The sequence below is a fragment of the Musca autumnalis genome, unplaced genomic scaffold, assembly GCF_047663935.1.
Source record: "Musca autumnalis isolate F117 unplaced genomic scaffold, ASM4766393v1 scaffold_1, whole genome shotgun sequence".
NCBI classification, from domain to species: domain Eukaryota; kingdom Metazoa; phylum Arthropoda; class Insecta; order Diptera; family Muscidae; genus Musca; species Musca autumnalis.
Genome location: NW_027411644.1, coordinates 110,905,822 through 110,931,841, shown reverse-complemented (window position 1 = coordinate 110,931,841; position 26,020 = coordinate 110,905,822). Strand labels below are relative to the sequence as shown.

The 26,020-nt window shown below is 28.2% G+C and overlaps 1 protein-coding gene across 3 annotated transcripts in view; it reads right to left on the bottom strand.

Annotated features, from left to right (window-relative positions):
* The window catches only part of pum (pumilio), a 306,308-nt gene that overhangs the window by 18,106 nt on the left and 262,182 nt on the right, over positions 1-26,020 (bottom strand). For all 3 annotated transcript variants that reach the window (XM_073988296.1, XM_073988294.1, XM_073988304.1), the window contains 2 exons: positions 18,287-18,676; positions 17,688-17,901 (listed from right to left, as the gene is read on the bottom strand). In XM_073988296.1, coding sequence (XP_073844397.1) covers positions 17,688-17,901; positions 18,287-18,676 — 604 coding nt within the window. The remainder of the gene's footprint in view (positions 1-17,687; positions 17,902-18,286; positions 18,677-26,020) is intronic.

Here is a 26,020-nt window from a genome sequence, read left to right as displayed (position 1 = left end):
AGTTTTAGGTATTCGAAACAATATTTAAGATCACAAATCATGAATTTTTTAAGAATATTTTTGACAACAAAAATCGTGAATTTTTTAAGAATATTTTGTTGACAACAAAAATCGTGGAGATTTTAGAATATTTGTGGATTTTTACGAATTTTTTTCAGACCATAAACATTTTAGGAACATTTTTGAGACCATTTGGATTTTTTAAGATTTTTTTTGACACCACGTGGATTTTTTAAGAACTTTTTTGGGACCATTTGGATTTTTTAAGATTTTTTGGACACCACGTGGATTTTTCAAGAATATTTTTGAGACCACGTGGATTTTTTAAGAATATTTTTGAGACCACGTGGAATTTTAAAAACTATTTTGGAGACCACGTGGAATTTTAAAAACTATTTTGACACCACGTGGAATTTTAAAAAAATTTTTGAAACCTCGTGTATTTTCTAGATTTTTTTTCGGATTCTTTAAGAAAAAAATTAAAAAAAAAAAAAAATCGTGGATTTTATAAAAAAATTTAAACCAAAAAACGCGGATTTTTTTACGAAACAAAATTTAACCACAAAAGGTGGATTTTTAAAAAAAATTTAAACCACAAATCGTGGATTTTATAAGAAAAAATTAATCTATAAATCGCGGATTTTTTATGAAAAAAATTCAAACCACAAATCGGGGACTTTTTAAGAATATTTTTGAGACCTCAAATCGTGAAATTTTTTAAGAATAGTTTTGACAACATAAATCCTGAATTTTTTAAGAATATTTTTGAGACCATTTTTTAGAGAAATGCTGATTTGTTTTAAGAAATCGTGAACTTTTGAGGAAATTGTGTATTTTTTAGAAAAATTTCAAAACCACAAAACGGGGCTTTTTGAGGAAATCGAGAATTTTTAAGCAAATCTTGGATTTTTAAGGATATTGTCGATTTTTTAGACAATTTTCAGAACCACAAATCGTGGATATTTTTGAAGAATTTCAAAACCAAAATTAGTAGATTTTTTAAAGAAATTGTGGATTTTTAAAGATAAAACCACGTGAATTTTTTAAATTTTGTTGTTGGATTTTTTAAGAAAAAAACATTTTATAAAAAAATTAAACCACAAATAGCGGATTTTTTTATGAAAAAAATCAAACCACAAATGGTGGATTTAAAAAAAATTAAACCACAAATCGTGGATTTTATAAGAAAAAATTAAAACACAAATCGCGGATTTTTATGAAAAAAATTCAAACCACAAATCGTGGATTTTTTAAGAATAGTTTTGACAGCACAAATCGTGAATTTGTTAAAAATAGTTTTGACAATATAAATCGTGGATTATTTAAAAATATTTTTGAGGCTACAAATCATGACATTTTTTTTAAGAATATTTTTGAGACCATTTTTTAAGAAAATCGTGGATTTTTAAGGAAATCTTTGATTTTTAAGGAAATTGTGGATTTTTTAAAAAATATTCAAAAGCACAAATCGTGCATTTTGTAAAGAAATCGTGGATTTTAAAGGATACACAATTTTTAAGGAAATCGTGGATTTTTGAGGAAATCGTGGATTTTTAAAGAAATTGTGGATTTTAAAGGAAATTGTGGATTTTTAAGGAAATCGTGGATTTGTAAGGATATTGTGAATTTTTAAGGATATTGTGGATTTTTTTGGAAAATTTTCAGAACCACAAATCGTGGATTTTTTAAGGAAATCATGGATTTTTAATGATATTGTGTTTTTTTTAGAAAATTTTTATAACCACAAATCGTGGATTTTTAAGGAAATCGTGGGTTTTTAAGAAGGATATTGTGGATTTTTAGAAAATTTTCAAAACCACAAATCGTGGATTTTAAAGCAAATAGTGGATTTTTAAGGATTTGTGGAAAATTTTCAGAACAACAAATCGTGGATTTTTTAGGTAATCGTGGATTTTTAAGGAAATTGTGGATTTTTAAGGAAATCGTGGATTTTTGAGAAACTCGTGGATTTTTAAGGAGATCGTGCATTTTTAAGGAAATCGCGAATTTTTAAGGAAATCGTGCATTTTTAAGGAAATCGCGAATTTTTAAGGAAATCGTGCATTTTTAAGGAAATCGCGAATTTTTAACGAAATTGTGGATTTTTTAGACAATTTTCAGAACCACAAATCGAGGATTTTTAAGGAAATCTCGAAATTAAAACCACAACTCGTGGATTTTTTAAGGAAGCCGTGTTATTTAGAAAATGTTTAAAACTACAAATTGTGAATTTTTTAACAAAGTCGTGAGTTTTTATAAAATTTTTAAACGCACAAATTGTGAAATTTTAAGGAAATCGAAAGTAAGTTTTTAAGAATTTTTTGAGACAAAAAATCGTGTATTTCTTCATGTGTAAGCCATTCCAACATGCTGGCTTCGATCTTCACAAACATGAAATAATTTAAATTTTTCATTGTTAGGGGCAACAATTTTTATTTTTACAAATTTAAAATATACTTTAGAGCCTACTTTTAGGCCACTAAGTGTGGAAAGCATAAAATCATTAATTGAAAAACTAAATATGAAACTATGACAGACTACAAATTTTTATTTTTCTATACAATTAAATTTTATTCTATTGAGAAAGAAATTTTCACAAAAAAACGTATTCGTAAAATGTCTAAATTTACAATTGAATTCTATACAATAAAAGTAAATGAGAAAAAGTAGTGGGGCAAAAGAGCCAACAAATCTAACAATTGAATGCATTTGACAACAACAATAATTGTATCACTTTCAAACATGGATACTTCGTCTCTTTATTTACATACACATACAAATGTGTGTTTAAATATACAATCTAAACAAAATGCATAGATAAACAAACGAAACGGATGAATGAAGAATGGTTGAATTGTGGACAGACATATCTAACTACTAACTGGCTGGATGCTTGACTGACTGCTGTTGCTTCTGTAGAAAGTTTTGCTGTTTTCTTTTGTAAACATGGGAGAAAACAAAGCAACAGCAACCCTTGAAGGTATGCAATACTATTTACACTGAATGGGTAGAGGTATACGGTTGAATGACTATAGCAGCAGGTGGGTTTACTGCAAGCTTTTTCTTCATATTCTTCTGTCGCAATGTAAACAAAACAAACTTAACAAAATGCAGACAAACTCAAACAAAAAACAGACACACACATACACATGTGTGTATATCTAAAAATTTAGTATTTGTATTGTGTATACAAAATGCCACAGGGGATACAAAGGCTAGCCAGACATTTCTCTACTCGCCAGCAGTTGTATCTTGATCAACAAAACATAAAAATACTAAATTCTAACCAAAAAACAACACACGGAGGCTGGCTGAGTTGATTCGCTGGAGTGTGGGTAATATGAAAACAAAATTGAAGCTAAACATGATGCAGACATAAATAACAACAACTACTACACGAAGTATGGTAGTAACAACATGGCTAGCCAGTCAGCCAGCCACTAGGGTAAGCAGGCAACAAGCTGGAATGACTATGATGGCAATATAAAAATTACCCATACAAAGGAAGGCTATTAGGACCATAAAGCACACCCATACAAACACATAAACAAAACCTACCTATACACACATACTCATAAAATATGCTGTCTTTGAATTCAGCAACAGCACCTGAATAGAATGATGAGATTTATTTTTTTCTCTTCAATTTTTTTTTCACTTGCATCTGAAATGTGTTCGTTCTAAAGCTTTGTGCTCTTGTGCAACACGTCACCAGCAATAAAATTTTTACCCTCATGAATGGCTGGTTGGCAGGTAAAGTAATCAAGAAGCTTTATAAAAATGATTTCCCTCACCCTTAAATGAATGCATTTAGACAGATGAAGAAAAAACGAATGAAAGAAAGAAATAATACTGCAACAGAAGCAGCAGGCATGCAGTTCCATGGGCAAAATAATAGCAATGTCTCTTTAGGTGAATGAGTCTGTGTGTAGGCGATTAGAAGACAAAAGGAATACAAAGCCATTGAATGCAACACTTTGAATGCATCAGGACATTGTAGCAGCACCAGACAAGAAACATATGGTGTTTGTTGCCTCATTCAATGGACAAAAGTTTAAAGTAGCTGAATTATTAGTGGCGCGGAAGGAGAAATAAAGCTGATTACATTTAAAGGATCAGAATACGAGTGTTAAATCGTTGGGAAATATTAACAAATATATACTAACTTAGGTTGTATTTCAATCACCTTTTAAGCAAAAAATAGTATTTATGGTTTCTATATTATGAGGTTTCTCCTAAAAGAATGCAATTTTGTAAATATCTGTTTAGAGAAAATTACTTCAACTCAATGCAAAGCAACAGATTTGGGAAAGCGACTTGTCAGGTTAATTAATTTATAAATCCATTGAAACTGCATTTTATTGAGAAACTCGCCTAAAAGCATGCATCGTATCTAAACTTATATTTATGGAAAGCAGTGAAGGCCTCGGCTAAAAGTATGCAGTTTTGCAAAACAGCTGTTTAGAGAAACTCAACGGAAAGCTATTGAAAAATGGGGGCTTGATAGGACAATTAGCTTACAAATCTATTGAAAAGCAGCATACTACTCGCCTAAAAGTATGCATACTTTCTAAACATATTCTTACAGAATATATAATGAGAAGAAAATACATATTATAAAGTTTCAAAACAATTTTTCTTTTGCAAGATGTCATACAATTTTGATAAAATAGCAACTAGGAATATAGATCCTTAAAAGTATGCAGCTTTAAATATGAAAACTAAAAACATATAATTATATAATATATGAAATAAAAGTGTGCAAAATAAATAAATGAATACTGCAAAATAATTGAATTTACTTCTAAGCTGTTTATAAAACAAAGCACAAACTAATAATTTATTTAATTTTATCTCTCAGAAGAGTCAAATATCCTCTCAATTTCCTCTATTTAAAATTGATCTAATTATAATAGGCCTTTCATGTGTCCCTGTCGCAATGCATCGTTATTATTTGTTACAAATGAAACCAAACCAACAGCATCCAATTGTCTATAAAACAACAGAAAACTGTTGATAGAAAAATAAGACAACAAACAAATACTGTCGCAGTTTCTATTGTTTTTCTGAGGCCTCAAAGGGGAGAGGGCAAAAAATGAAATAATCCAATGCAGGCTGTGGTGACAGAAATATGTAGGTTCTGTTTTTTTTCTTTTCGTGCTTTTCTCCTTTATTATGGGGAACCATAAATAATATATCAAAACAAAACAATACAGACAGCAGTACAGAAGGAAAAACATCGTATACTGCAATATCAGGGGGCCTATTCGTCTTCTTCGCCGTGTCGCCGTTTTATATACTCTTTTGAGTACAAACATATAATTTGAATAGATAAGTGTTAAATGTTTTATATACAATTTGTTTGTTTGTTGTTTTTGTTCCTTTTGCATTTTTTTAGGTCAAAGCCATATATAGTTGGGTCATATATGTATATGCATATAGCAAGAGTGATGCAGCTTAGTTTCTTTGTAAAAGAAATATTTCCATAAAGGCAATGTGTCATCTTTGGAAACATATACCTGATATATGAAAGTGGAACAAAACATTAAAGCATAAAATATCAAGGGATATGTTAAATAAAGAATGATATATGAAAAAAGATTTAAATTGTCAAAATTAATTTAAAATCAAATTGTTTATCTTTGAAAATTGACAAATTTAATTTATAAATAATTATATATCCTCCTAAAGGTATACTTTAAATTTCACATACATAATTTATTTGTTTTTCATTAAATTTTAATTTAAATCAAATTATTTATGTTTGAGAATTTAATTGATGTATTTTATTCCTAAAAGTATAATTTAAATTTCAAATAAATTGTTTTATTTGTTTTTTCATTAAATTGTATTTAAAATCAAAATATTTTTATTTGAAAATGGCAAAATCTAATTAATGTATTTCACTCATAAAGGTATATTTTAAATTTCAAATAGATAATTTAAATTATTTCAAGTTATTTATATTTGTAAATGGCCAAATTTTATTTAGAAATAATGTATATTGTCCTCCTAAAAGTATACTTTAAATTTCACATAAATAATTTATTTGTTTTACATTAAATTTTAATTTAAATCAATATATTTATATTTGAGAATATATTTATATATAATTTATGTATTTTACTCCTAAATGTATACTTTAGATTTCAAATAAAATTATTCTGGTATGTGATGAAAACCGAATCGACTCGATTTGCAGAATCGAAATGCTATATAATCGGAGTGCCGTTGATGATATATATAGTTTTGTTTCGCAAACGCCCCTTATTTGAATAATATTTTTAAAATCCATTTTCAATTTCATTAAAATATTCATCAAAATTGGAGATATACGATTTCAATTTATGGCAAAACGAGTCGAATCGTTTTCCATCACATACCTGATTATTTTTTTCATTAAATTTTATTTAAAATCAAAATATGTATACATGATAAAGGTCAAATCTAATTAATGTATTTCACTCCTAAAAATATACTTTACATTCCAAATAAATAATTTATTTGTTATTTTTTCTTTAAACGTTCTATTTTATTTGTGTTTTAATTTGAAATTGTTTAATTGCAAAAGCAAACACATTAACAAAATTATATAATTTGTGTGCTTAAACAATTTGTAGCATATTTTTAGGTAATTGTTAATTAATTTAGTGGAAAACAATTGTCCATTAATGTGCATAAGTACACAACATTTGTTTCCATTGATTTAATTTTTAATTATTTGTCGTAACAATTAAAATAAAACGCTATAGTTTGTATTTGTAATTATCAGTGCAGGAGGAGAGAATATTGTGAAAAATAAATATAAAAAAATTGCAATTGAAATTTAATAAATTTGCAAAGGTTAATTTCATAGACAATATTAACGGGGCTAGATTATTGTGAATTTAACATTAAAATTTATATTTGACAAATAAATTTCTTAGTGAAAAAAAATGTTTATCAAAATTTGTAAATTTCAACACAAATTATTTCCTAAAAGTATACTTTAGAAATAATATTCTGGACCAACTTAGCATTCAAATTTCTATATAAAAAAACAAATGGACAATATATGTTTAATAAAATCTGTAAATCGCAATGCAACTCGTTAAAGTATGCTTTAAAAATCAATGAATATTTTAATAATTGTCAAATTCGGATTGATTGTGGTTATAAAAAAAATTAAAAATAGGGATATTAAAAATTGCCTAAAAATACGCAACATTTTTTAAATTTAAATTTAATTTAAATTTGCGAGGAATAATTTTATAGAGAATATTAAGAGCCAGACTATGGCATACTTAACTTAAAACTAATATTTAAACTAAATAATATTCTAAACGAAAATGTACTTTTTATCAAAATCTGTAAATTTCAATACAATTTATGTCCTTTAAAAAATAATATTTAGGGCTAGGCTAAAAAACAAATTTCAAAGTGGCAAGAATAGACATAAAATCTGTAAATTTCAGCGCAACACCACAATTTACACTTTAAAAAAATTAATGAATATTGTATTAACTTTACGATACTTCTTAAAAGTCTCGATTGTGAATATGAAATAATTAAAATAGGGATATTTTTATTTTTTAATTACCTAAAATTATGCAACATTTTAGGTATATTTAATTCAATATGCAACAAATTCCCATTCCAACAGATTGTGGTTAAAGTTATAAAACACCGATTTCATGATAGGTTTTATAAAGAACTAAAAGCATAGATTTTCGTATTTATATTTGTTAAGCCTAAAAATATACACAATTTTTTTGTTTATACACAACAAAATACTTCTAAAAGCAAGACCGGTAATTTGCATTAAAGTTGACATTTACAAATATCTTCGAACAATTTGAAAACACTACCTATGTTTGCCTTTTGTATGTCTTTAATAATGAAAATTATTGAAATTATATATCCCAAAATTAACAATAAAAAACTTAAACAAATATAGTTTTTTTAGTATTTCTTAATGAACATTAATGCCCATGACATAGTAATGCCCCCCTTTTACATTTTAATCTATAATGATTAAGAAGAATTTCATACTTTTGACAAAAGCTTAAACATGCTGGACATTACATTAAGTCGTCCAATCATTTTAACACCGACTATTTACACACGAAACGAAACGACACGACATTTACATATGTATGTATGAATGTATCACAGCATGGATAATGGTGTGATAAGGCTTGTTTTTCACTCCCAACACACAGATGTAGTATGTAATTTCCATTCTTACTTGTCATGCTTTTACTCCTTAAATACACATTAATGTAGGTGTGTGCGTGTGACTGTCTATATCCTACCCATTATAAGTATTCGAACATAATTATGTCCTGTCATTTATTGTTGTCCTTCTTTCGTTGGTTGGTTGTTCTTGCTGTTTGAATGAACACATGAACTTTCCGGCTAGAGGTAGTGTAAATTTACTTAAATATTATTTCGTAATGTTCAGTTCATGCTCAGTAGTAGTAGTCGATGTTCGTTACAAGGTTGCAAATGTCATAGCAATGCAGATGAATATAAATGTTGAAATTTTCGTTTGTAAGTACAAATGTATGTAGATCCATTTTATATGTACATAAGTGATGACCATTTATATGTACACATATATCAAATGGTCTTTATAAATTTTAAAAATGTTACAAAATTGTTTACATTGTCCTGGTACCTATTATAGTCCAGTGTCCTTCTTTCTAGTACTAGCCATGAATATTTGATATTGGAAACCTTCTTTAGGAAAGGCAAGTACACGTTTTATCGAATTTGAGCAAATATATAAATATATACATCCATATATATGTGTGTTTATTTGTTAACAGAGCAAAAGTGTGTTGTTGTAAGGACATCATTTACAATTGTTGTCACAATTGTATAAATACATACATATTTAAATTCGTAGGAGCATTTACTGAGCATCTATCCATCCCATTTACACGAAATGGACATTTTACTTATGTATGTCCACACACATTTAATTAGAATTTCATTTTGACAAAGTCTACGAAATTGAGAAAATATCTTATAAATTATTAATGTCAGAGATAATGACATTATATTTGCCTTGGGTAAAAATAAAACACTTTTAATAAATGGCGATAGAAGAAGAGTGAAAAATATATTCTAATTAGAATATAAATAGGATTAAGTTATAAAATAAGACAGATAATACTTTATGAAGTTAAGTTAAAAATGAGATATATTAAAACTGTTGCATACTTTTGGGTTATCAGAAAATTACTATTAAATATTTAATAGTCGTTTCACAAATATTGGATATTTTAAAATCACCTCTATTTTGGTCGCTAAAAATTAAATAAACAAAAACTATAGCATACTTTTAGGTTTCCACAAAAATTTTGTTTTTGCAAAAAATATATAATTGAACATTTAATAAGAAAATGGTATATTTAAAAATCATATAAATTGAGGCAAAATTAAGTACATGAAAACGGTTGCATACTTTTAGGCTCCAGAAAAATGTTACTGTTTGAAAAAAATATATTTTTAAAAATCAAATCAATTTTTTGGTAAATTCTTAAATAGTTGGTAATTTTAAAACCGCTTCATTATGCTCGTTCAAATTAAGTATATAAAAATTGTTGCATACTTTTAGGTTCCCTTAAAAATATAGTTGAATATTTGAAAGTAAGTACATAAACAACCGTTGCATACTTTTAGGTTCTTAAGAAATATAATTCAATATTTAATAGGAAACTGTTCCAGAAAAATTATATATTTGAAAATCATATCAGCTCAATTCTTGAATAATTGCAGTGACATAAATTAGTAGTGAGTGTTGCCGAACGTATCCATAGGCTGCGGTTAGCAGTAGAAATATTGAGTATTCGGAAATCAAATAAACAGCCCCGGATAAATTAGCATGATGATCTTTAGGCTCCCCTAAAATATATGAAAATGAACTTGAACTGGAAGAAGGAGAAAGTAGTCAAGACAATATCTAAACTGCCAAAAACAAGGTATGGTTTTCGATATTTACTTATACCTTGCATTCCCAGATTTGAAAGACTGGCGACAGGATAACATAAGACTTAGCTGTGCCCCTATTCCGAGGAAAGACATGGTTCAACAGACCAACGATATGACTGATGCCGGGAGCAAACTTTCAAGGACATTTCGGCGAGTGGCTGCCAACCCAGCATCAAACCTATGTTGCTACAACAACAAAACAGCATGATAATGATGTGATAGATTCAATTCGCTCATAGATTGTACAGGATATACGATCGATTTGAAGAGTAAACATCCGCTCAGAAAGATTCTCAGTCGATGGCATGTAAAGAGTAGTTGTGTACAAAGTAACACAATACATCGGAAAGCTGCAGAGATTTTTTATGGTTTTTTGACATTTATGCTAGGAGGCATTGACTTGACGACTCGCTGTAAACAGGACCTCGAGGAGTATCTTCTGTAAAAAATTTCAAAACGACCGTCGAACTTTTGTTCCTGAAGAAGAACTTGATATACATTTGGAAGTAATTTTAAGGTGTGTAGTTTTTGGCAAACCGGATACTCAAATCGGAGCTTTTGGGCCATTATAACAGAAAGTATTGACTTGCTCCCGAGAAAAATTGTACCGTCGCAATATGGGCCGCGATGACAACCGGCTGCAACAAATTTCAAAATGATCCGAGAGCTGGGCTTAAACAGCACTTTTGCGAAAAAAGGACATAATATTCATAAAATTTGGAGTGGCAAGTATTCGAATCTTCGAGAATTATCGTGCACAAGATTTTATCCAATTTTAGATATTTTGGATTTTTCATAGAAAAACATGAAACAAATATCGTCCAAACATAATTTGAGTCTAAAATCATTATTTCGATGAGGCACTTTTTTGGTCATATCAAAGACCAGTGTTCGAATATCTTATGAATAGAAAGTAGGGATACGTAAACAAAAGGAGAATTCGATATTTAGACTTTAAAATTTTTGGCTTTTGACTTTTACAGAACAATTTCGGTGCAAATAAGGGCTAATAAATATCGTTGCCAACAGGGGTCATCAATCAGAAATATGTTCCAGGAATCACCGATCATGAAAGGCGACTTTTCCAGTTTTCCATAATCAAATTCCGACTTCGACTCTTACCAATCTATATTTTAATCCAGCGATGACCACGACAGTTTTCGATTGCATACTTTACGGGGTGCCATTGTGTGAGTGCATGCTTTTTTAAAGGGTTGAATTGTGTGTGTGTGCACTCTCTTGTGCAACCCTGCTTTAGTGTCAACTTAAGTTAGACGATTTTAGTCACAAAGAGTTTATTGATTAATAATCAAAGCATACTTTAGGGAGCTTGCAATGTTATTAATGAGAGATGGCGCGACTTACTCCAGGTTTATATATTTTAGAAGAACTTTTTGATTAACGTACATTGAGAGCAAAGGAGCGATCTTTTGTCGTAGCATACTTTAAGTTGAATTTGCTTAGCATAAATTAATATTTTTCAAAATTTTTTAGTAAAAAACGGAAAAATATTTCGAAATTCCAAATTTAAAACTAAGTTATTTTTAATAGTTTTAAATATTTGAAATGTTCCCCCACACTATAAAACCCCGTTTCTAAAGGATAATATATGCAATTGAAATCACTTGTCATTCATGTTAGACACTTACACTACACTTAAAACTCCCTTGAGACGAAGGAGTTGAATCCTTAAAATTAATGTCCATGTTAGTTTTAAGATTTTCATAAATTACAATATAAACACCTGTATACACACACACACACACTTCCTATTGCTTTAATGTCTATGTTATTATTGCATAAATTGTTGCTGTTGTAGAGTTTAGAACTTAAAGGACACAATTATAACTAATGAAGAGTTTTATGTCCATCACATAACCCTAGGGTTACAAAAAGCTTATGTTTCCAGGGTCTATGGCATTTCATTCAATAGATAAATAAGTTTTAAGTTTAAGGTAAGGTGATATGAAGTTTGTTTTATGTAAATGTCACCAGCAATTCATTACACAATGTTATTTGAACATTATGTAATTATACAAAATTACATATTCTTCAGAGGGCGGATAAATTAGAAAGTTTAGAAACTATGGCAAATTGTTTGGCATGTAAAACAATGCGTCGGGGGAATACAAGAATTAAATGTGGAACGATAAAACAAATTTGAAATATTTGGAAAATTAATGTTGTGAGCATTAAGAGAGCAATATATTACAACGTACTTTCAGGCTTAATGTAATACATTAAATTGCAATCAATATACTTCTGCCTTACTTTTCGCTCATTCTCTTTATTTTTATATTATATATATTGTGTGATTTATTTGTAATTTTTATTTTTGGTTTATCACCATCATACCGCTAACCAACAATCAAAGCTATAAGCCATCCATACGTATAATTGAAACTAAAAAACACCATCATATACCAACCACTCTATAAAAGATTACCACAAAATGCCGGTGACAGCTATTGTTGCACAATTGTTAATAATAAATAGTTTAAATTTTAACATTAAATAGCATAAAATGTGGTTAATTAATATCCCCAATATTAATAACATTCTTATGCAGTTGTTGGTTGTTGGCTGTTGTTGTTGTCGATATTGTTATTTTTATAAATATTTTATATAATAAACACGCCAACAACTGTAATAATTATAATCGCCATCGCCATAAAAAAAAAGAAATAAACATTATATATTTATTTTTAATTATAGACGATCATTAATTAGTTGGACAAATTAGTGGAAAAATGCATTCCCATTGTCATTAATAAAATGGCAAAAATGTATTATTTTTTATTGTTTGTTGTTATGCTGCATACTTTGGGGGGAAGATTTACAGATATAAATCATATCAAAGTATGGTAAGATAACAAAAATTATTTATATTTTTAAACACATTTGACATAATGAAATAATTGATAACAGACGGAGAGACAGAGACAGACATGTTAATGAAGTTTTGTTTGATTTTTTTTTGTTTGTTGCCTATTTTAATGAAGTAGATGTAATTTATCATAGAACATGTTGTTTTTATTATTTACATTTAATTAAGTAAAACATAACTTTATAAATTGTTATAAAGTTTTCCAGCCAGATTTAAAGTAAATTTATATAATAACTATAAATATTTTTTTGTTTATAAATTAATTATAAATATTTTAAATAATAATTTTTCCACTTTGTGCAAAAATGTATTGTAAAAAAAACACTTTTAAAAACGAGTAAAGAAGAATCAGTAATAACCTCAGCATATGACAATACAACAATAATTAAGAAGAGTGGTGGACTTGCGTGTCCTATGAACAGATCCCTAATTTTAAAAATAAATAGTATTTTCATAGGTAACAAGAGAAGTATTGGAAGTTTCCACCATACATTTTTAGGCGTTTGTTGGCTAGGTATCATAAATAGTGGGCCTAATTATTTCCCTGAAAGACCTAACCAAACAATCTACACCAAAGAACTTCAATCTTCTTATGTTAAAAGGATACTACTTGGCCGGGGTTTTTGGAACATTAGGCCTATTATATATTATATTATATAGAAGTATGGAGAATAAAATTATAGCGTTGTAACAAAGACCCCAAGGACTACTAAAAACAATAGTGCGAGAGGTATAAAAGAAGTTGGGAAATTTCGGTGACCATATCTCGTGATGTAATGATTTTCCCTAGACAAGCTTTTTACTGTTGTAGTCATTACCATAATGACTATCCGCTATTAAAATTTCAACACCATGTGAGAAGTAGCCTTAAACTGCCCAGAAGTGAAGGAATAGACAGACATAGTCCATTTTAGAACTGGGTCTAATTTATTCCTTTCCATCTCAGTTTGTCCCCCTAGGTCTGTGTGGGGAAGCATGGACTTGCTCACAGAAAAATTATATCGACATCTCCGTCCGGTACTCCTTCAGAAATATTACGATAAAAAAGATTGAAGCAATACTAGTCACCTGTAGGCCTATTCTGTAACTTTTATCGATAGAAAAGCTTTTAAAATTTCTTTTGTTTTTGTAACAACTACAAAACAAACAATGAAATTGTTGTAAAATAAACAATGAGTAAAGTTGTTAAAAAGTTACAGAATAGGTGCCCTGCCCCCCTATTCCGTAACTTTTTAACAACTTTACTCATTATTTATTTTACAACAATTTCATTTGTTTGTTTTGTAGTTGTTACAAAAACAAAAGAAATTTTAACAGCTTTTCTATCGATAAAAGTTACAGAATAGGCCTACTGTTATATTTATCGTATCAACCACACATTTTAGTCGGTCACCGTAGGATTTTGTAAAGCTTTTGGACCATTAGTCAAGATGCATGAACTTGTCCAAGAAATACATTGTCGCGCTGTAATCAGGTACACAAGGTTTGCCTTTGGTAAAAAAAAGTAGATTTAAGCGAAAATTTTGAACTTTTTGGAAGAAGTTGGCCGAATGTGTTGTCCGATATAGACATTCTTTGAACTGTATTAGGAAGAAATTCTACACTTGCAAATTGTCGGCCAAATCAGATACTCACTTCTTAAGTTGTGCTGATCATCAAACATTTTTGGCCATTATCTTAGGAAATATGAACTTTCCCCGGAAAAAAATTGTACCGTCGTAATTGGAGCCGATCCGAGACTTGACCTTAAACTGTAATTCTGCGAAAAATTGTGTGTGGGATGTTCCCGAAATATCGTTTACTCGCTTCGAGAGCTATGGTACCCCCCAATTTTAGCGAAGGAGGTAGCCGAAGGTGTTGTCCGATATAGACCTTCATGGAACTTGAAGAAACTCACAATGTGCACATTTTTGGCCAAATCGGATACTCACTTCACTTTAGTTGGTGATGGCAGCGTTTTGTTAGAGCTTTTGGACCATTATCTTAGGACGTATGAACTTTCTCCCGAAAAAAATGTACCTTCGTAATAGGAGCCGATCCGAGACATGAACATAAACTGTAATTCTGCGAAAAATGTTGTGCGGGATGTTCCTGAAATATCGGTTACTCGCTACCAGAGTTATGGCGCGTACAATTTTAGCGAAACATTTTTGAACTTTTTTTGAGGGTACCCTAGGCGTTACTAGTTGTTATTAGGTTAGGACAACACCTTGTCCTATATAGACCATCTTGGAACCTGATGCACGTTTGGAAAATTTTTTATGATGTGCAAAGTTTTGGCCGAATCGGAGAGACAATTCGTAAGCTACAGAATTCAACTTGGTGCTGGCAGGGTGTTTTGGAGCTTTTGAATCAGTATCTTAGGAAGTATGGACTCGCCTCAGATAAAATATATACTGTCGTATTGGGGGTCGCGAGGGCTACCTACTGTAAAATATCAAAGCGATCCGAAAGTCGATGTTAAATTGCCCTTTTGAGAAAATTTGTGAAATTTGTTCCGGAAGTAGTGGACCGATATAGCCCATACTTGATCCTGATATATTTCAGAAAGAAATATTACGATCTTCAAAGTTTGGACCAAATCAGATATGTACTCTCTTCGATAGTCGATAGATAGGCTAAATCGACTTCAAATTGTCTGCACCGGATTTAGTGCAAACATACTTGGACTTGATCCGCTGTTGAATTCTTAATGACCTTACGATCATCTTTAAATTCGACCGGAACATAAGACCTTCACCCTTTGACAGACTTAAAGCTGGTTTTGCAATCGAAATACTCCTTACCTCAGTAACATTTTTATTAAAAATGGAATCAGCTCCAAATCGGCTTTCGAATGACCTTGTGACGGTCATAAAGGCTACAACTAAATTGGGTCTTATAACCGCAGTAAGGACGGTCACAATTCCCAAGATTCATTTTGAGCCTTATTTTCGTTGTGTGTTATGTCAGGTCGCAAAAAAAGCAGCCATGGTTATTTGTAAATAATTAAAGCCTAAAAGTAGGCTTTGTTTTGGTAATGTCCTTTGTCTTCAAACTAAATCAATTTTCTTTATTTTATAAATAGAATCTAATGATTTTTGTTAAGTTTTCAACTTTTTTGTGTAGGCCTTTAATTTCGCAATTACATACAAATATTTTGTTGTGATTCAGCGATAAAATAAACAACCGTTTTGTAAATTTCTTTAAATTATTTTTAATATTTTAAAATATTTAGAGCCTAAAATTATACTTTATTCTGATAATGTATTATGTAACCTTTCCTTACTTTATAAAAATAATCTAACAATTGGTTTGTTCCAGTACTGCAAGAATCTACTAATTTTTACTATTTTTTCCGATAACGCAAAGGAAAAAATGTTATCGTAGTAAAAAATAGTAGCTTCTTGCAGGTTCTGGAACAGAGCAAATGTTTTAAATTTGTGCTCATTATTTTGTATTTCATGAATTTCTTCTTTTGATAAAAAATTAAATTTTAAACATTTTGCCTAAATGTATGCTTTAAAATCGTATTGCCTTATGAATTCATGAAAATATTATCCCATGATTCTAGAAATAAAATAAAAACCATTTTTCTTAAATTACTTTTAATATTTTATTTCAATTTATCTTCTCGTGGTACACTTGAATCCAGTTATTTTGGATTTGTAGTTGTTATTGTATTTTGTTTCATGCTATAAAATCGATTTTGTTTACAAACAATATTGAATATGTCAGACAGGTAATTGTCAGTTGAAATTGTAGCTTTTAGTGCATTTGCAGCAAGAGAGCTTGGAGAACACGTAAGGTTCTTGTATAAAAGGCAGGCAATGGCATGTTGGCGTTTGACGTTTGAAATAAATATAATTGAATGAAAGTGGGGGTCAACACAAGTGTTTTCTTTATAAAAGCTAAAGTGGGGGTATGGGAATATTTGGAGTATTAAATAAATTATATTTTCATAAGGGATTATTTTAAGTTATATTAGGGGGGTGATGTGATTCGGGAAGTGAATTGTTAAGATAATTTTTAAGGGGCTGGAAATGGAGCTTTAATTTCGAATTTTAAAAAGTATTGCCGGTAGTTAAATTCAGTATAAGGCCCGATATTGGATCGTTATATTTCAGATTTTTTCTTTTAAGTTTTTAAAACAAAAAGAATTTTAAAGCAAAAGGACGCTAAAATCAGTTATCTTAGTTGTATTTAATTTTTTCCTATATAAACGTCCTTTTTTGGTCGAAATTTTTACCACAGATATTCGTTGTGGTTCTGATTTGAAAGATATAATTTTCTACTATAAAACCAAGAAGATCCCAAGCTTCTAATGCTTCTAAGAAGGACTTCATCGGTGTCGGATTTGTTTAAGGCGACATCTAGGTCAACTACCTCATGTTTTCGTTTTTTTACTGCATATAGTCATAGCCATCGAAAAAGCAAAGTGATTGTTTTTAATTTTAATTTTCAACATTGTAATTGTCTGGGCGGAACGTTTGTTTTATTGACAGTTATAAATTTACACACTCACAAGCGACAAATATGAGATGATGACCCTTTAGCTTTATCGTAATTTTGTTAATAACCGGTTATATTATTCAGCATTATGAAAATGACATACGCATGTTTTTTTTATTTACTGCATTTATACTTTCTAAAAATTCTAAAATTTTATGGATTTTTATTGCGTCTGCAATAAATTTTAATAAATGTTTTTTTTTTGGTTAAATGTTAATTTCAAATATACAAAAAACTACATGTAAATATATATGTTTTTTTTTTATATAACAATAAATATACATTTTATATAATTGTTTATTTATATGTAAAAAAAGTTTGGCAATCTTACCTCCAACACTTGAACCATTCTGTTGTGAATACAAATTCTGTTGTGCTGTCTGTGGTTGAGGTGGATACAATTGGGGTGGACCTTGTGGTGGTGGCCCAGCACGGGCAGCGCCCGGAGGCACTAAGACCGGAGCGGGGCTAACAAGGCGCATTGGTGTTCCAGTACGTGGTCCCATAACAAGCGAACCGCTTTGATCAAAGAATGCCGGTATAACCTGATCCATATGTTAAGCATTCCGATAATCATGGCGATGATAATGAGGATAATGATGTGGTAGCACAACATCAAGGTTGTTGTGGTGGGCAATTGATATTTTTTTGTACAAAAATAGTTTGCGTTAGATTGTTTATGTTTTATACAAAGTTATTATTTAAGGTTATTTTTTATAGATAATGGGAAGCAAGGAAAGCGTATAGGGGGTTAAGGGGGGAGGAGAGAAAAAATATATATTCTTAATATAGGATATATATTTTTGTATATTATTTTTATTATATACAAAATATTGCCAAGTATACAATATTTTACATATTTTTTTATTTTAAATTAAATAAATTTACAAAATTTGTACAATTTTATTTAATACAATTTTGCTATCTCACCTGATAAGATTGATTTTCAGCTCCCTGTTGCGAGGGTGTCAGTGGCCTTCTTGGTTGTGTGCCCTGTTGTGGTATCAAATTTCCCGGATACATGCCCCATGGTGCCACACCATAATATTGGGGCATTTGTGCTGCTATCAAACCCATATAGGGTGCTGCATCCTGTCCTGGATTAATGACATAGGGTGCCGCTTGCTGGGCCGCATAGGCAGCATTTTGTTGGGCAGCCAAAAATTGCTGGGAGGCAGCAGCCATTTGCATCTGTTGCGGTTGCATTGTGCCATTTGGTGCCCCAGGTTGGGCAGCTGATGTGGCCGCCGCAGCGGCTGCAGCCGCGGCAGCAGCATTTGTGGCAGCAGCAAGACCGGGATTTTGTGAGCGGAAAAGTTGCTGCAAGCAAGAAAAAAAGGGAACGTGTTAATGTTTTGGAATTATTTTTAGTTGGCAATTTTTAAAAATATATTTTTGATTCGCAAACTAGGACAAATATTATAAAATAATAAATTTTCAAAGAAAAATTTTTCGAGGAGACAAAATTTCGATTTTTCTATAATATTTTTCAAGGACTACAAATCGAGAATTTTGAAAAGTAGTTTTTTGAAGTTTTTCAATCGTGCATGTTTTAAAAAATATTTTGTTTTTTCAAATCATCAAATTGTAGATTTTGTAAAAATATCAAATTATGGATTTTTTAAAAAAAATATTTTTTAAATCGTGTTTTTTTAAAACTTCGCAGTCGATACATTTTTCAAAAAGTATTTTTTCTACTCGTGAAATATTTAAAATATAAGTTTTCAAATCATGGATTCTTTTAAAAATATTTTTCCAAGTTATAGATTTTTTAAAAAGTATTTTTTAGCTCGTGGAATATTTAAAATATAGGTTTTCAAATCGTGGATTTTTTAAAAAATATCTTTTTCATATCGCGGATTTTTTAAAAAATATCTTTTTCATATCGCGGATTTTTAAAAAATATCTTTTTCATATCGCGGATTTTTTAAAAAATATTTTCTTTTTAAATCTTGGATTTTTTAAATATCAAGCTGTGGACTTTTTAACAAATAACAAATTGTTTATTTTTTAAAAAAAAGTAATTTTTTCAAATATTGATTTTTTAAAAAACTTAGTAGTCGTAGATTTTGTAATAATATTTTTTCAAGTCGTAGATTTTTTAAAAGTAGTTTTTCAACTCGTGTTACTACACATTTACAAATAGTGGATTTTTTAAGAGGTACTTTTTCTAGTCTGCTATTAGTTCAAAAAATGTTTTTCATTAAATATTGACTTTTTTAAATATTTTTTTAATTCGTGGATTTTATAAAAATATTTTTCTCTAGTCGTTATTTTTTTATGTTTTCTCAAGTCGCGAATTTTAAAAAAATATATTTTTAGTCTTTTAGTCTTTTATTAGTCTTTGATTTTTAAAAAAAATATTTTTCAAATCGTGGATTTTTAAAAATTCGTTTTTTCAATAATTTTTGATTTTAAGTTTTTTTAATTCGTGGATTTTTATTTAACAAACATTTTTCAATAATTTTTGATTTAAAAAAAATAATATTTTAAATCGAGTTTTTTTTAAAAAATATTTTTTATGTCTTGAATTTTTAAGAAAAACATTTTTTTCAAATTGTGATTTTTTTTTTGAAAAATATTTAATTATTGATTTTTTAAATATATTTTCAATTCGTGGAATTTAAAAAAATATATATTTTTTTAAGTCGTGGATTTTTAAAAAACCACTAATAAATTAAAGTTGTTTTAATAAAATATTAACACAACGACTATGGGATTAAGCCTTACTATTTTCAAAAGCATTAAAAAAACATTTTTTCAAATTGTGGAATTTTTAACAAATATTTTTTCAAATCGCGGCTATTTAAAATAGCGTAGATTTTTTAAAAAATATTTTTTAATCGTATATTTTTTAAAATACTATTTCTAATCGTGGATTTTAAAAAAATATATTTTTAAATCGTGGATTTTTAAAGAAATTATTTTTTTTAAATCGTGGGTTTTTTAAAAAATATTTTTTTAAATCGTGGATTTTTTAAAAAATATTTTTTTAAATAGTAGATATTTTTAAAAATAATTTTTTAGTCGTAGTTTTTTATTTTTAATCGTGGATTTTTTAAAAATATTAATGGTGGATTTTTTTCGAAATCGTGGATTACCTAAAAAACATTTTTTTAAATCGTAGAGTTGTTTAAAAATATTTTTTAATCGTATATTTTTTTTTTAAATATTATTTGTAATCGTGTTTTTTTTTTCAAATAGTGGATTTTTTCACATAGCACCTTTTTTAAAAAGTAGATATTTTTAAAAATAATTTTTTAGCCGTAGTTTTCTTATTTTTAATCGTGGATTTTTTAAAAAATATTTTTTTAAATGGTGGATTTTTTTTGAAATCGGGGATTACTTAAAAAATATTTTTTAAATCGTAGAGTTGTATAAAAATATTTTTTAATCGTAGATTTTTTTTTTAAATATTATTTTTAATCGTGGATTTTTTTCGAATAGCGGATTTTTTCACATAGCGGCTTTTTTAAAAATATTTTTTTCTTAAATCGTAGATTTTTTTTTAAAATTCTAAATCGTAGATTTTTTCAAAATATTTTTAATCGTGGATTTTTTCAAAAAATATTTTTTTTAAATCTTGGATTTTTTATTTAAATGGTAGATTTTTTAAAAATATTTTTTTAATCGTAGATTTTTTTAAATATTATTTTTCATCGTAATTTTTTTAAATCTTTGATTATTTTTAAATCGATGATTATTTAAAAAATATATAAATATTTTTTAATCGTGGATTTTTTTAAAAATATTTTTTTAAATCGTGGATTTATTAAGTCTAGGATTATTTAAAAAAAATATTTTTTTTAATCGTGGATTTGTTTAATCGTAGATTTTTTAAATATTATTTTCAATCGTGATTTGTTTAAAAAAATATTTTTATAAATCGTGTTTTTTTTAAGTCCAGAATTATTTAGAAAAATATTTTTTTAAATCGTGGATTTTTTAAATCGAGGTTTAGTTAAAAATGTCGTAGATTAGTTAAAATTTTTAATTCGTAGATTTTTTGAAAATGTTTTTTTTTAATCGAGGATTTTTTCAATTTCGGAATTTTTTCATACCGCGGCTTTTTTAAAAATAATTTTTTCTTAAATCGTAGTTTTTTTAAATGTCTTAATCGTAGATTTTTTTAAATATTATTTTTAATCGCGATTTTTTTAAAAAAAATATTTTTTTTAATTCGTGTTTTTTTTTAAATCGAGGATTATTTAAAAAATATTTGTTTAAATCGTAGATTTGTTTAAAAGTATTTTTTTCTATCGTAGATTTCTTTAAAAATATTATTTTTAATCGTGGATTTTTTTTTAAATATTTGTTTAAATCGTGGATTTTTTTTAATATTTGTTTAAATCGTCGATTTTTTTTTTAATATTTGTTTAAATCGTGGATTTTTTTTAATATTTGTTAAAATCGTGGATTTTTTTAAATCGAACATTACATAAATTTTTTTATCGTGGATTTGTTTAAAAATATTTTTTTTATCGTAAATTTTTTTTTTAAATATTTTTTTATCATAAATTTTTTTAAAATATTATTTTTAATGGTGGATTATTTTTTCAAATGGGGGTTTTTTTCAAATCCCGTTTTTTTTTAAAAATATTTTTTCTTAAATTTTTGATTTTTTCTTAAATATTTTTATTCGTAGATTTTTTAAAAATTATTTTTAATCTTGTATTTTTTTAAAAAATGTGTTTTTATATCGTGGATTTTTTAAATCGAGGATTTTTTAAAATATATTTTTTTAAATCGTAGATTTTTTAAAAATGTTGTTTTTTTAATCGTAATTTTCGATTTTTTTAAGAATATTTTAATAAAGAGTGTGAGCATTTGATATAAGCCCTTTTTACCCCTAAAATCCCACCACACTTATTGTGTAATAAAACGCCCTTGTCGATTATTATCGCTCCAATGAAATCCTGTCACTTTTATTTATACGAAGAGAAGCTGTTGTTGTTGGTGCTTTTCTGTTTTTTTTTTTTTCACCATAATCCTTTTTGGCATGAATGTAGGTCATGACATTTGACATCTGTTGCTGCTGGTGGTCTAGCTCAAACGACTAGGTTGGGCTGGGCCGGGCGAAAATGGCACACAGCATTAGTTAGTTAGCTGTCGCTATGTGTTATTGTCACGATGTCAAGGCAACAGAGGAGAAAACTAGTTTCTAAAGAAGAATTTTTGCACTACACAATTTCCCCACACCGGGCAAATGGGTACTTATTGTCAGATGTTTCCTTAAAGTTTTATAATTATTTGAGTTAAATATGTTTTTTTTGTCGACTTTATAACAAAACCAGCGAAAGACGACCAAAGAAGTTGTGTTTTTTTGTAAAGGAAATCATATTTTTGTAATGACAAGTCGGCGGCAAAACGATAAAGATTTGTCGACAAGGCTTAATGTTTGAATTTTCAATTTCCGTTCTTATTTCATTCTCTCTCCCCCTTTCTTTTTGATATTATTTAATAATGTGCTCCCCAAAGTATGCAACGTATATTTTATTCTCATTTTCTTTTTTCGTATTTTTTTACCCCATGGGTTAAACTCGACAATGATTTCATAAGTTGTGAATATTTTTTTCCCTACTTGTTCTTTCACCGGCTTTGCTCATTTACATTTTTCTTGATTTCGTTTGGCTGTCTGCTTTTTTGCTTTGGTTTCAATGATTTTGTGCCTGTGTGCGGCGGCCTCTTGTGTACTTAAATATTCAATTACTTGTGTGCCCATTGTTTGCAAGCGCCTTAATAAATTATAATGTTATGGGGGTACGGGTGTGTGAGTGAGCTCGCGATGAAGGAGCAAGTTGTGGGTATACCTGTAACTCGCACATAAATGTGGGTGGGGTCTTTGGCATAATTTCAAGCTTAGTTGCGTATGAAATGTGACACAGAACTATAATGGCGAGGAAGAATGTGGGTGGGTGGTTCTTTTATTTCTGTGTACCATATTTTTTGCCATTATTTCTATGCCTTATTTCATGGCTCAAAGAGAAAGAACATTGTCGTCGTCATTGAGACATTGTTGTTATTGTACAAAATGTGACTACTACCCAAGATCATATAACACAATAATTGGTACAAGGTACAATATTCTGATTGTATAATTCAAGCAGCAATACGCACAAAAGTATGCAATTATTTTTTGTTTGAAGGTGGGAAATGCTGGGAAATGGAGGCAGGAATGAACGGCAAGGGAAATATGTTTAGAAATTATGTTGTTGGGTTAAAAGGAAGTGGCATGGAGGTTCATTCCGCTTGAAATTTCAGGAATTTTTTAAGACATTTTACAGCTAAAATCGTGTATACCTTCAATATTTTTTGTACTGGTTTTAGAATTGTTGTGCCAAAGGGACTGTTAGACACACATCCATCACCTAATTTTGAGAATATATTTTAAAATATTCTAATATTTTTTAAATCGTAAATAGTTTTAAAAATATTTTTTAGGGCCGTTGTTTTTAAAATAATATTTTTAAATAGTGCATTTTTAAATATTCAATAAATGAATTTTTAAAAAATATTTTTTATTTTTTTAATAGTGGATTTTAAAAAATGTTTTGTTTTTAAATTGTGGATTTAAATATTTTTGTTTTGCAAAATATGTTTTTACAGAATATTTTTTTCAGTAATATGTTTTTTCAAGATCGTGGAAATTTTATAAGAATTTTCTATAATCGTGGATTTTGAAAATAATATCTTTTTAATCGTAGATTTTTTAAAGAATATTTTTTCAAAAACCTTAGAATTTTTAAAGAATATTTTTTCAATTATCTTAAGTTTTTAAAGAATATTTTTTTAAGAATATTTTTTTTTTTTCAAAAATCTTAGTTTTTTTAAAGAATATTTTTTAAAAACGTGAATTTTTTAAAGAATATCGGGGATTTTTAAAAAATCGTAGATTTTATAAATAGTCTTTTTCAAAAATCTTTGGTTTTTGAATAATAATTACAAAAAACTTTTTTAAATTTGTGGATTTACAAAAAATATATATATATATATTTTTTTTAATTTCATGGATATTTATAAAAATATTTTGGATTTAAAAAAATATTTGTTTCACATACACGGATTTTTAGAAAAATATTTCGGATTCAAAAAATGTATTTTTTTTTGCATATTTTTTTAGTTCGCAGGTTCTTTAATTTTTTTAAACATAAAACATGTTCTGAATTCGTAGGTTTTCTAAAAAAAAATTTTAAATTTGTTGACATTTTTTAAAAAAATATTTGGATTTAAAATAATTATTTTTTCAAATTCATGGAATTAATAATAAATGTATTTTGAATCTAAAAAATGTTTTTAAAATTCGTTGATTTAAAAATAATTTTTTAATTCTTGGGTTCAAAAAAAAAAAAAATAAATAAATAAATAAAAATAAAAAGAACATATATATTATTTAGTTTGTAGATATAAAAAAAGAATTTTAAAAAATAAAAATATTGGTTTTTCATTCATGGATTTTATTAAAAATATTTTTAAAATCGGGATTTTAAAACTATGTATATATTTTTAAATTCATGGAGATTTTTAAATAATTGCTTTATCATATTTTTTAAAATTTGTCGGTTTACAAAAATCTTTCAAGTTTATGTTTATTCTAAAATTCTCGTATTAAAAAAGTTAAATTCATGGAGTTTTTATTTTTAGAACATATTTTTTTCAAAACCATTCGCCCGTAATTATGGATTTTGTACGAATAGGTGTGAGGTAGGTATGTTACATTTTTATGACATATTTTGAGCATTAGAAACGTCTGTCGGGCCAAAAATTGTTTAAGTATGGGCCTAAAACCTAATGAAATCTCTATTCCCCAAAATTCCCCAACCTTCTACGTTAGCGCAAGACCTCACAAAATTACATATATAATTCCCAAAAACACATAAAGGAAAGCTACACGCGTGTGTGTACTACTAAGAAAGCAATAATCTTACCCGCGAGATTTGTTTAATGGCACTTTAACACATTTCAGTCTAAAAGTAGGCAGTGCTTTTTATTCCTTCATTTCATATGGATACGCGTATTTCTTCAAGTGCCAACATATCACTTGTGGTTAGCTGATTTTTATTAACAGGGAATTGGAGGTACGCATATGGAAACATATGAACTGACACACGCATGTTCCTTCGCTCCTTACTTTCACGTCATTTGTTAAATATTGAGCCAAGATTAACGATTATTGGAAGTCGTGGTGGTTGGAAATGGCAAGGAAGTAATTTCACCTCGAAAAGATTGTATTTTCTTCCTTAATTTATTCTACTTCGAAGCCTTAATGTATTCTTTTATTAATAATATTGTGTTGCTATTGCCTAAAAGTATACTTTTGTTTTGCTACTAAATTTATCGTTTGTCTCATGTTAAGGTAACATAAAAATGGAAATGATGACAATAATGGTATTACCTTCACGCTTGGTTACAAATAAAAAAATAAATAAATAAAATAAACGTTGTCTTTGAAGCATATTTTTAGGTATGAAATTCAATATAGGCGACATTGTCAAGGAAACATCTATAAAAGGTAATTTCTATAAAATACCAATGAAAAATATCTGCAGCACCTGCCTAGATATTTTTCGTGAAGAATATTTAAAACTCGTCCTAGAAACGACCCACCCCCACTCAACTCAAACTGTTGCCAAGCATCATCACCACCTAATCATTTTGTTGAAATCT